The 13,634-nt window shown below is 43.1% G+C and overlaps 1 protein-coding gene across 1 annotated transcript in view; it reads right to left on the reverse strand.

Annotated features, from left to right (window-relative positions):
• tbc1d13 (TBC1 domain family, member 13) overlaps nucleotides 1-13,634 on the reverse strand; it is a gene marked incomplete at its 5' end in the record, with an annotated part of 30,273 nt that overhangs the window by 641 nt on the left and 15,998 nt on the right. The window contains 4 exons of the mRNA XM_048613414.1: nucleotides 1,077-1,158; nucleotides 6,627-6,684; nucleotides 10,716-10,876; nucleotides 12,662-12,825. Coding sequence (XP_048469371.1) covers nucleotides 1,077-1,158; nucleotides 6,627-6,684; nucleotides 10,716-10,876; nucleotides 12,662-12,825 — 465 coding nt within the window. The remainder of the gene's footprint in view (nucleotides 1-1,076; nucleotides 1,159-6,626; nucleotides 6,685-10,715; nucleotides 10,877-12,661; nucleotides 12,826-13,634) is intronic.

Here is a 13,634-nt window from a genome sequence, read left to right on the forward strand (position 1 = left end):
TGGGTCAAAATCCTGGAACTCCCTCCATATAACAGCACGTAGGTATCTATGCTACAGACTACAGCAGCTCAAGCGGATGTCTGCTCTCTATTGAATTTTCTTTCCAGCTGCACAGGCCTCAGATCTATGCACAGCAATGACTTTCAGAAATCCACCACATGGGGAACCCTGGAGCAACTGTATATATGTGCAGCTAAGATGAAATGTTGCGCACCACCACATTCTCCAGGGCAATTAGGGATGGGCCACAGAGAAATGTTGGACTTACCTTAATGTCAACATTGAAACAGGGGGAAAAAAAAACTTCTCACTAGCCTAACTTGAAGCCTCTTCCTCCACCAAGTAGGCAATTTAAGATTGAGGTGCAGAGGAAGTTCTTTACTAAGTGGTGAATGTTTGGAATTGTCTACCCCAGAGGGCTGTGGAACCTCGATCATTCAGCAGGGTCAAGACAGAAATTGGCAGGTTTCTAGAGACTATTGACATCAAGGGAAATGGTGCTGTTGCGGGAAAGTGGCATTGTGGAGATCATCACAACAACCTAGAATGGTTAGATAGGTTCAATGGGCTGAATGGCCTACACCTGTTTCCACATTCTTAAGTTTGTCCTGCAACCAGTCAGTGATCAAGGTAGAACTTGGGATAACTTGCCTTCTGGTTATCGGTTACCTCTCATTTATGGGCAACTGCGCCCTTGTCAATCACCCATCCAAAAGGTTGAACAACAGCAAAATACAGCGGATGCTGGAAATTTGAAACAAGCAGAGTGCTGGAGAAACTGAGGAGGTCTGGCAGCATCTGTGTCAACTCTGAAGAGTCACATCAGACCTGAAAATGTTAACTCTCTCTCTCCACAGATGCTGCTAGACATGCTGGGTTTCTCCATTAGCGTCCAGCAAACATAATGGGCTGGCCATCTTACCTATGATTAAAGCACAAATCCATAGCTTTGCTGCTCATCAGAGCCCCAACTTTGATACTGGTTATTGCTGAACATTGGCAATTCCTTTGCCAACAGTGCTACACAACTAACCCTAAAGCTCTCAGAGCGAGAGTGAGAGCGAGGGACCACTCACATCTAGTGGCAGCAATCCCAAACCTTTTTGCATCTACATCAACATCAAGGTCACTCAAGACAAAATCATTTGCAATTTTCCACTAGTAAACAAAAACAAAATCGACTGCTTCGGTACGGCACGCAAACATATGACTGGCAGCTCTAGATTCTACATATCTAGAGGTTTGTGGATTTAAAAAAAACACGAGCTGCAGTTGTGTTATTGTAGAATATTACTTTACTCACACACATTTGGAACGGCTAAAATGAACACAAGTAAATAGGAAGCAAAGAAATAGTCAGCATGGCTTTGAGAGGGGCAGTTCATGCCTCACAAGTCTTACTGAATTCTTTGAGGATGTGACAAAACACATCAATGAAGGTAGAGCAGTGGATGTGGTGTATATGGATTTTAGCAAGGCATTCGATAAGGCTCATTCAGAAAGTAAGGAGGCATGGGGTTCAGAGAAATTCGGCTGCCTGGATACAAAACTGGCTTTACAATAGAAGACAGAGGGTGGTAGCAGATGGAAAATATTCAGCCTGGAGCTCAGTGACCAGTGGTGTTCAGCAGGGATCTGTTCTGGGACCTCTGCTGTTTGTAATCTTTATAAATGACTTGGATGAGGAAGTGGAAGGGTGGGTTAGTAAGATTGATGACACGAAGGTTGGTGGAGTTGTGGACAGCGTGGAGGGCTGTTGCAGGTTACAAAGGGACATTGACAGGATGCAGAGCTGGGCAAAGAAGTGGCAGATGGAATTCAACCCGGAAAAGCGAGAAATGATTCATTTTGGAAGGTCGAATTTGAATGCCGAATACAGGGTTAGTGGCAGGATTCTCAGCAGTGTGGAGGAACAGAGGGATCTTGGGGTCCACGTCCAAGGATCCCTCAAAGTTGTGACCCAAGTTGATAGGCTTGTAAAGAAGGCCTATGGTGTGTTGGCTTTCATTGGCAGGGGAATTGAGTTTAAGAGCCGTGAGGTTATGCTGCAGGTCTATAAACCTATGGTTAGACCACACTTGGAATATCGTGTTCAGTTCTGGTCACCTCATTACAGGACAGATGTGGAAGCTTTAAAGAGGGTGCAGAGGCGATTTACCAGGATGCTGTCTGGGCTGGAGGGCAGGTCTTATGAGGAAAAGTTGAGGGAGCTAGGGCTTTTTTCATTGGAGCGAAGGAGGATGAGAGGTGGCTTGATAGAGGTGTACAAGATGATGAGAGGCATAGATAGAGTGGATAGTCAGAAAATTTTTCCCAGGGCGGAAATGACTATTACGAGGGGGCATAATTTTAAAGTTATTGGAGGAAGGTATAGGGGAGATGTCAGAGGTAGGTTCTTCACACAGAGAGTGGTGGGCGTGTGGAATGCGCTGCCGGCAGTGGTAGTGGAGTCAGATACTTTAGAGACTTTTAAGCGACTCTTGGGTAGGCACATGGAGGATAGTAAAATGTAGAGTATGCAGGGTAGATTGATCTTAGTAGGATAATAGGTCGGCACAACATCGTGGGCCAAAGGGCCTGTACTGTGCTGTACTGTTCTATGTTCTATGTATGTGACACAGAGATAGGGCATCAGCCATTGTCACAGTTCATCCGTAATTGGTTCAACTGTGCCACAGGGTGGGAGAAGGACCATGGAGCTCAGGCAGCCAGAGTGCAGAATGCTGTCTAATAGTTTTCCCCCCAGGAACACAGAAGCCTCTGCCACATCCTGATTAACAGCTAAATCACCGCAGACCAGAAAATGCATCCTAGAACTCCCTGGTTTGCACAATTCATCAGCACAGCCACTCACATTGAAATTAATTGTCATTTTACACATCAGAGCAATAAAAGACCATTCTGTGCATCCGTGCATTAAACCTTTGGGATGTATTAGTGCATTTTTGAATCAGTAATTCAGTAATTAATAATCCAGAAGATACATCCAAGTCACACAATGACATTCTGAGAATCTGAATTAAATTAAGTTTTCAAAGGAAATGTTTGAAGAAGATTGATGTGATTAGTCAGCAACTCCGTTAGCAATTCATCAAGCTAACAGGAGGACAGAATGCAATAAAAGATAAACTTTGATCTTTCTCATTTAGCAACTCCAATGACTCTTTCACTGCAGACTGCACCATCTCTCCCACCTTGCAAAAAAAAAAATCAACTGGTTTCCTTTCAAACTCTAGGATCACAAAAAAATTTTCTAAAGCGACAAACCAAGTTAATAAAGTCATCCTAAAATGAAACACACTGTCTGTTTCTAAAGCCAAGCATCCTGAGTGCAAAATCAAGCAACTTCTGCTCAACCTTTACAAATCACTACTTCAGGCATCAGCTGAAGTTGTCTCCAGTTCTTAACATTTTAGGAACAAGGTTGAGGCCTTCAAGAGAGTGCAGGCTAAAATGTTACTGAGGACAAGGGAATCTGGTAATGTGGCGAGACCAGAAAACATGGAATTGTTCTCAGAAATAAAACAAAGAACTGCGAATGCTGGAAATCTGAGACAAAAAGCAGAAATTTCTGGAAAAAGTCAGCAGGTCGAGCAACATTTGTGAAGAGAATGCAGAAGTGAAGAAGGGTCACTGGACTTGAAATGTTAACTGTTTCTCTCTCCAAAGATGCTGCCAGACCTGCTGACTTTCTCCAGAAATCCATTTTTGTTTGGGATTGTTCTCCCTAGAGACAGTTGGTGGTTAATGGAAGTTATAATATTGCAGAAAAAAGATGACATTTTGTTAAAGCTTTATTGTCTTACACTCATCAGGACATCTGCAAGAAATTTCATTGTAAAGGGAGAGGTGCACTGTGTGCACATGTTCTGTCCACGAAGTGCAGGGCCTCATATTTTCATATACACATTCATATACTGCTTCCAATACACACAAATGCACCACACTGCGAACCTAACAATCTTACACTGGTTGTCAGTGTAATTCTTACTTGGGATTACTTAATGTTATTCAATCTCAGAAGTACATCTAATGTTGGACACTATCTTGAATTTGCACTTGCCAGCTGATTGGGTACAGTCCTTATTGAGCCTGTTCTGAGCAGCTAAAAGGAACATGCTGTTTGTTACAACCTGCCAATCTATAGGACATATAGCCTCTGCACCTCAGTGTAGTGTAGATGGTGTTAAATTATAGGTAGGAAGAAAATGTTTCTGTACAACAGCTGTACAACCAGAAAATGTTCCAGTCAAGAACAGACTCCTTGATTTGACAGATTTCAAATCTCTAGGTAGTTATTAGAGTTGGAGAGAAGGATACCACATCTTAAAAAAAAAAAATCTGTGGACTCAATTCTCACTGCTACTCACCCGTGACCTTGTTTGTTTCAGTGGGGTTGGGCAGGTAAGTTCCGAGGAGTAATCAATTTGTCACTGGTTCACCAATCTGCCCTGGTCCATCCATGGCAACGCTACGGTCAAGAAAACACACGAATGCCTCTATTTTCTCAGAAGGCTAAGGAAATTTGGCATGCCCACAATGACTCATCAATTTTTAGAGATGCACCATAGAAAGCATTCTATCCCGATGTAACAGCTTGGTATGGCAAATGCCCTGCCCAAGGCCACAAGAAATTACAGAGTTGTGAACACAGCCCAATCCATAATGAAAAACAGCCTTCCATCTATTGACTGGGTCTACACCTCCCGCTGCCTCAGGAAAGTAACTGACATAATCAAAGACCCCTCCCACCCTGGTTATACTCTATTCCACCTGGCAGAAGATACAACAGCTTGAAAACACTGACCAACAGATTCAAGAATGGCTTCTTCCCCACTTAGCAGACTTACGAACAAACCTCTCAAAGTAGAGTTGATCTTTCTCTGCACCTTCTCTGTAGCTGTAACACTATATTCTGCATTCTGTTCTGTTACCCTGGTGTACTTATGTAAGGCATGATTTGTCAATATTTTTCACTGTATATCAGTACATGCGCTTGATTTGATTTATTGTTGCCAAGATTTTGGGGGGAGGAGGTGCTAGCAGAACCACCCTACAAAAGAAACTGGTGTGATCTGCGAAAAGTGGTACTGCCCTGGGGCTTCCCCCATATAGTGTTTTGATCTCTTGAGGGAAGTCCTGCTGTACTAGCTACAACAAGGGGCAGTCTGGCAATGGTCAATGAGGTAACTAGAAGCAAATGCCTCATCAACAGAGCTGAGGTGAGGTACCATCTCCTGGTAGAGCTAATTGGAACAGTCCTCTGCTTTTTCTCTAGGTAGTTACCATCTGAAAGTTATCATTGAATCTGCCTCCAATGCAGTGAAAACACTCTGCATCAGAGGACTGCCACAGTTCACACTGTTCCCAGAGCCTGGGGAACAGCATATAAAGCCTGGTGAGGATATCCCTAACAGTCTCCAGCAGAGAAGGAGCAGGTTTCTTCACGTGTAGAAACTCCCTCCGCAGGCTAATCTGAACCTTTGCAGAGGACCAGAAACTCTGCTTTCAAGTTTAATAATGCCTGCTTCAGCAGCACATCAAATTCTTTTTAAGAGTGGCCAGTGTTTGTGCTAAAGTAGTGAAGTAATCTTTTAGCTCGGAGATAGCATTCTCACCTGAGAATCTGGCCCCAGACAGTGCCACTGAGTGGAAACTGACCTGAACCAGTCTATACAAATACATCACGTATAAATGGCGACAAGAACAGATCAGAGGCCAGGATTTCAGCAGCATGCAACTCACCCCGTCTTCCCAAAGTCTGTCCATCTCCAGCTACAATTCAGGAGTGTGATGGAATACTACCCACCAGCCAAGAGGAGTGCAGCTCTAACATCACTCGAGAAACTCAACACCATCCAGGGAAAAAACAGCCCACGTGATTGGCACCACATTCCCCACCTTTAACATTCACCCCCTTCACCACTGAAGCAGTGTACACCATTTACAAGATCCACAGCAGCTACTCCCCAGCTTCCTTTGGCAGCACTTCCCAAAACCACGACCATGACCATCAAGAAAGACAAAGGGCAGCAGTAAGTCCCTCCTCCAAATCACACACCATCCTCACTTGGAACTATAATCGCCATTTCTTCACTGTTGCTAGGTCAAAATCCTGGAACTCAACAGCAGCATTGCAGGTACCCATACTGCAGCAGACCATGAGGTTCGAGAAGGTAACTTGCCAACATCTTCTCAACAGGTGAGATAGGCAATACGCTGGTTTAAGAGATTGCAAAGTCCCATGAACTTTTTTTTAAAAAGATCACACATCTGCAAAAACAGCTGCTTTGAGTTGACATCGAGTAGGATGCTTGTTTAGAGCGTGTAGGTGAACACCTGTTGCATCATAGAGGCCAAAGGAGCCCATAAAACCTTCTACCCATTAAGTCTGAAGACATGCCCCTCAAATCAGTTAATGTAAAGAAATGGTTACAGCCATGGACGGAGCATTCAGATCATGGCTCAGACGACTTTTAACCGGCCTGCAGATTGCTCACATTGCTGTCTTAGAATGCAGTGTGAAGATACAACAACTAAGGTAACAGGATACTGCAAGTCTACAGAACCTCAAATGCAATTGTACAATGTGGTTATATAGTTATAATAGCAGCAAATAGACTCACCTGTAGCAGCCTCATATTTGTAGTGAAGTCCCCAGCAAGCAGCTGATCTCGACTCAAACTACAAGAAAAACAGGGAGGTGTTGTCAAGGCATGATAAATCAAATAATGAAAATCTCGCTCCAACATGCTCTTCCCATCATTCTTATTCACAGTCAAATTTATCATAAATATGTTCAAAATTATTTAAAGAAACAAATTTATTCACTGCTGGTTCCATTGATTGAATTCTAGCCTTCACTTTCTCAAAATAAAGTAAATGCGATAAATTGAGTAGCTCCAAGCAAACAGTGAACATAGGAAGTTTGAACTTAAGCATGGATTATGAAGGCTAATTTTGTTCACACTTCCTGACCTCTTTTTTTAATATTTAAAAAAAAAGCATAGCTCTGCTACAACTCGGTCACTCCAAGAATGTACCAGTTCTACAAGGTTTTTCATCTGAATGCACACAGTCTGAAAGCAAATTGCTTTCGATATCATTGGTTACATATGTTGAAACATAAACAAGGAGATGCAGCAACATCTGATTAAATGAACTGTCGTACAATACCACAAATTCCGACAGTTAATTGGATCAATTGCTGTTTACAGGCAAGAAGTTTCCAATTCACTGGACTCTGGGGCAGTTCCCGCAGATTGAAAAACAGCCAATGTGACGCCACTGTTTAAAAAAGGAAGTAGACAAAAAGCAGGTAACTATAGGCCAGTTAGCTTAACTTCGGTAGTGGGGAAAATGCTTGAACCTATCATTAAGGAAGAAATAGCAAGACATCTGGATATAAATTGTCCCATTGGGAACACCCAGCATGGGTTCATGAAGGGTAGGTCATGTTTAACTAATTTGGTGGAACTCTTTGAGGACATTACTTGCATGGTGGACAATGGGGAACCTGTGGATGTGGTGTATCTGGATTTCCAGAAGGCATTTGACAAGGTGCCTCACCAAAGGCTTCTATATAAGATAAAGTTGCACGGTATTACAGGTAATGTATTGGCATGGATAGAGGATTGGTTGACCAGTAGAAAGCAAAGAGTAGGGGTAAGTGGGTGTTTTTCTGGTTAGCAGTCAGTGGCTAGTGGTGTGCCTCAGGGATCAGTGTTGGGACCGCAATTGTTTACAATTTACATAGATGATTTGGAGTTGGGGACTAAGTGTGGTATGTCAAAATTTGCAGATGACACTAAGGTGAGTGGTAGAGCAAAGTGTGCAGAAGACACTGAAAGTCTGCAGAGGGATATAGATAGTCTAAGGTGTGGGCAAAGGTCTGGCAGATGGAGTACAATGTTGATAAGTGCGAGGTCATCCATTTTGGTAGGAATAACAGCAAAATGGACCATGTTTTAAATGGTGAAAAATTGCAGCACGCTGCTGTGCAGAGACACTTAGGTGTCCTTGTGCATGAATCGCTAAAAGTAGGATTGCAGGTGCAGCAGATGATTAAAAAGACAAATGGAATTTTGTCTGTCATTGCTAGAGGGATGGAGTTTAAAAACAGGGAGGCTATGCTGCAGCTGTATAGGGTCCTGGTGAGGCCACACCTGGAGTACTGTGTGCAGTTTTGGTCTCCTTACTTGAGAAGAGATATACTAGCACTGGAGGGGGTGCAGAGGAGATTCACTCGGTTGATTCCAGAGTTGAGAGGGTTGGATTATGAGGAGAGACTGAGTAGACTGGGATTATACTCATTGGAATTCAGAAGAATGAGGGGAGATCTTATAGAAACATATGAGATTATGAAGGGAATAGATAAGGTGGAGGCAGGGAAGTTGTTTCCACTAGCAGGTGAAACTAGGACTAGAGGGCATCGCCTCAAAATAAAGGGAAGCAGATGTAGGACTGAGGTCAGGAGGAACTTCTTCACCCAAAGAGTTGTGAATCTGTGGAATTCCCTGCCCAGTGAAGCGGTTGAAGCTACCTTGCTGAATGTTTTTAAGGCAAGGCTAGATAAATTTTTGAACAGTAAAGGAATTAAGGGTTATGGTGAGTGGGCGGGTAAGTGGAGCTGAGTCTCAAAAAGATCAGCCATGATCTTATTAAATGGTGGGGCAGGCTCGAGGGGCCAGATGGCCTACTCCTGCTCCTAGTTCTTACGTTCTTATGTTCTAATAGGGGCTTGCTAAAATAACAAGAGAATAGAGGGTGGGGGAACCTTTATTGGAAATCCCCAGGTCTGTAGTGCAACAGATCAAAGGTACCTGAATCTGAAGAGAGCAGAAAACACTTGACTGCATTGAGCCTGTGTAACTTCATTTCATGCCAAATCTGATAAAGATGAAACAACAAAACTTTGGCACCTAAAAATCATGTTTAATTCAACTCCATAATTCACAAAATGTTCTTAAAAGCACACATTGTGGCCTCATACTGCCAGCACCAGAGGAGAATCCTTCTCACAAAAAAGTGTGAGACAAATGTCAAATACTTAATTCTCTAATTAAAGGAGGGAAGACCCTTAATGATCTCAATTAAATGACCCCAGAAATTACAGTGTGTGTGTTTTGTTAACAATTTTCACCACCCAGAATGCGCCAAAGTGTTTTACAGACAATGACAAATTCCATTGTAATGCAAGAAACACAGCCAATTAATATGCACATCGCAAGATCTCACAGTAAGCAAGGAGATAACATTCTGGCCTGAACACCAGTCAGAACCCCCCAGCTCCTCTTTGAAATAGTGTCACTAGATTATTTGCTACCAACTGACAGAGACAAAGCCCTAGTTTAACATCTCTGAAAGATGGCATCTCTGATGGTGCAGCACTCTCAGTACACCACTGAACATCAGCCTGAATTTATTTCTTAATTTACTCATGGGATGTGGACGAGAACAGGACATGAACAGACATGCTCCATTTCAGCAGCAAATGTGTTACCCATGACAGACAGATTGGATTGGACATAAACTCAAAGGGTTATTATTCAGGGGTGCATGGAAATAAAAGGGAAATGGGGTTAAGTAGAAAATTCTGTCTCTCCAGGTCAGCACAGACTGATAAGCTACATTCTGTGCTTCGTGTTTTGATCTTCGTTCTTCCTCAGAGCAAAGCAGTTGCTAAAGGGGTTTTGCAAGAATAAGAGGTGCCGTTAACCTCATAGCGGACCTGCCCGTTTTGGGATTCAATTCCCTCAGTCGATTCATGCCAAAGCAACTTCCTAGCCAAATGGGTCACATGTGGAGCTTCTGCTGGAACAGGCGAAGACTAGGTGGCACAGTGGTAATGTCACTGCAATATCAACCTTGCGATTATTGCCCCAGGGCCATGGATTCAAATCCCATCACACCAATTGATGGACTCCCTCCCAACTGTATACCACTGTGCTGCTACCTCTGCTAGGTCTATCCTGATGATGGGACAGGACATATCTAGGGATGATGGTGGTGGTGTCTAGGACACTGTTTTTCAGGTATGATTCCATGGGTGTGACTATGTCCGGCTATTGCTTGACTAGTCTGCAAGGCAGCTCATCCAATTCTAGCATTACCCTCCAGATATTTTAAGGTCTTTGCAGGGTCAACAGGACCGTTTTGCCATTATCTTTTCCAGTGCCTAGGTTGATGCCAGGTGCTCTGTCCAGTTTCATTTCTTTATTGGTACAACTGAGGGACTTGCGGAGGCTATTTCAGAGGGCAGCTGAGAGTCAACCACATTGCTGTGGGTCTGGAGTCACACACAGGCCAGACCAGGTGAGGATGGCAGATTTCTCTCTCTGAAGGATATTGGTGAACCAGAGGGGTTTTTCACAACAACGGCTCCATGGTTCCCTTACCTGGTCTGGCCTACAAATGACTACCGAGCTACAGCAATGCAGTTGACTCTTAATTGCCCTCTGAAATGGCCTAACAAGCCGCTCAGTTCAGGAGCAATTAGTGGCAACAAATCCTGATCTTGCCAGTTACACACATCCGAAGAATAAACAAACATCACTAATGAATTTGATCGACAGACAAACCTAACACCACCAACTCCACCCAAAAGCTGGTGGTTTTCTGGTTAGAAAATGATGGACTGCACCCTCAGAGGAGACAAAAAAAAGCTGCCCTTGATCTTTCACCAACAACTGAAAACTACAGGTTTTCCTACTTACATCAGCATGGCACAGCAGACCAGGATAAGGAAATCGAACCTGCCGATGTCTGAAAAGAGGGAGTCCCATATTCGAATGACATCTGGGAGGAGGAACTCTTGTGACAATAATAACGTTAGCCAGCGGAAGGCAAAAAACTGTGGCTTGATGTTCTGTTCTTGCTGAAGCATAAAATGTACAGACACACATCAGCACAAAACATCCAGCTGAATTATTCCTGATAAACAATACCCATTTCATGGTTTTACAGCAGCAGGCCATTTGGTCCAGGCTGATGTTTATGTTCCAGACAAGCTTCTTCCAATCTTACTTAACCCAACAGTATTGGTATATCCTTCTGTTGCCTTTACCCTTAAATTTATTTTGCAACTTAATATTGGTAAAAGGAGAAAGAAGTTGAAACTTCACATCTTATACTAATCATGTTGAGGATGCAAGAAGCAGACTTGGAAAATGGGACAAAAATGTACACAACATGAGAAGAGGGTACTGACTGGTCACTGGCATGGAGATACAGCAGGAACAGTTACCTGTCAGTCTTAATTCCCAGCCCAGACAAGTAGACTATGAATAGTCAGGGTGCTGCCATGGGACTGCAACATGGATTGGCAGTGTCATGACCCCCTTTGTTACAATTAAAAAAGGTGTAATGTATATATAAATTCCTTTCATTTACATAAAACAGGATCTAAAACATATAGATTTTAATAGACACAAATGCATCGCACTATGAACTCCAGTGATAATCTCAGATTGGTTTCTGGTGTAACTCTTAGCACAGTCTGGATTAGTTAATAAACAGCTGATTAACAGAATCAGGTCTAATGATGGACATAATATTCCGCTTAAATGTCTCCAGTGTTTGGGCGGGGTGGGCACTTAATCTGGTGACCAGGGAAAGTTGCAAATTGTTTAATATTCAGGAATTGTAATTACCTTTTGTGGGAGCAGGGATCAGATCTCATAAATAACGTTGATTAGGTCATGCGCACCATTTAAAAACAAGTGCTCATAAAGGCACATTGCAGTTGTAAATACTCAGAGCTCCAGGGCAGCTATTTCTGTCCCAGAAGTTGTGACCGTAGAAGCCTAAAGAAAAACTTACATAGCAACTTTTACAACCCACTGGATGTCCTCAAAAACATTTTTGAATCAGTCAAGTGCATATTGAAGTGTTTTAGCAAAGAAAGCCAGGTGCCCCATATCATTCACTCCCTCCCTCAAATGTTCATTCAGTTCTCCGAGTAGCCAATTTCATGTTCGAACCAGTCTCTGCACGGTTAACTGTAATGTAAGGGCATCTTCTCTCTTCTAGATACTTTCTAATCAACCTGTACAGAGATGGTATTACACACCTCTGAAACCCAGGCCTCTGGCTCAGACGTAGGGACACTGGCATTGCATCACAAGTTGCTTTTCTAAGCTTGAGCGTGCATCCAGTTTGTGGTAATCCTCAACAAATTGGAGGTTCCCCATTTTCGGTCCCTTTGCGGAACAACTTGTGTTTATATAGCACCATTAGCATAGCAAAACAAAAAATTCCCAAGCTACTTTAGAGGAATTACCAAACAAAATCTGGCCAAGCTACACAAAGCGTTATGACATTTGGCCAAAAGGATACATTTAGGGGAGCAGATGGACAGAGAATGTTAAGGGAAAAAAATCACAGAGCTCTGACCAAAATAGCTGAAGGCATAGTCACCAATGAGAGCACTACTAAGGTTGGGGCCAGAATTGGAAGGAAAGATCAGAGGGCTATGGGGCTGGAGGAGATTATGGAGACAGGGAGGACCAAAGCTATGGAGAGTTTTTTTTTAAATTTATAGAATTATAAAGACATGACAATCAATAGCCTGCGTGGGTCAGCCAGCTTAAGGGGTGATCGGTGAATGGGACTTGCAGCACTCCCCAGATTTCACTCCTGTCTCTAATGCACAATTTCTTACCAGTTTGAGGTAAAGATCCACATCTTTCTCCTTCAATGTTGAATAAACCTTCTCCATTTTATAACTGATCCCGCACTGAGAGTCATCCAGGCTCTTTATGAAATTGTCCCTGATTTCTGACATCAGGTTTGTGAAGCAGAAAAATGTGTCTGCCTCTGCATGTTCTGGATAATTCATAAAAAGAAACAAATATTAAAAACAAAGCAGTTTTTCCCTTTAAATTTCTAAATGAAACACAAAGTTCTGGATAATATCAAGAGCAGTTCAAATTATTAAAGGAATGGAAAACGATTTATGTAATCCCTTCCTGGAGTGGGAATAAAGACACAGACTGCATTGGACAGCAGCATTCATTTGGGGCTAAGGTGAAGTGCTACATATTGGCCTTAGCGGCCCCAGTTTGTGTAGGAATTGGTGCTGCTGATGGCAATCCAGGGACACCCTCATATGAGCAGTATCTGAGTGAGAATCCCAATGAGCACAGGGTCTGGACTCAAACAGTCTGCAATACTAGTGTCTTAATGTACATCAATAAACTTTGTAGAATCATAGAATCGCTACAGTGTGGAAGTAGGCCATCTAGCCCATTGAGTCCACATCAACCCTCTGAAGAGCATCCCACCCTATCCCTGTAACACTGCATTTCCCATGGCTAACCCACCTAGCCTGCATATCCCTGGACACTACGGGTAATTTAGCATGGCCAATTCACCCTAACCTACACACCTTTGGACTGTGGAAGAAAACCCACGCAGACACAGGGGGAGCATGCAAACTCCACACAGACAGGTGCCAGAGGCTGGAATCGAACCCAGGTCTTGTGGGAGGTGTGGGGAAGTTAGAAGTAGGAGCTATAAATATACTATTAGGAATTCTGGAAGTAAAAAAAGTTCTTTACCAAGACAACAAGGTGCAGGGCTGGATGAACACAGCAGGCCAAGCAGCATCATAGGAGCAGAAAGGCTGATGTTTC

The sequence above is a fragment of the Rhincodon typus genome, chromosome 28, assembly GCF_021869965.1.
Source record: "Rhincodon typus isolate 14 chromosome 28, sRhiTyp1.1, whole genome shotgun sequence".
Classification (NCBI taxonomy): Eukaryota; Metazoa; Chordata; class Chondrichthyes; order Orectolobiformes; family Rhincodontidae; genus Rhincodon; species Rhincodon typus.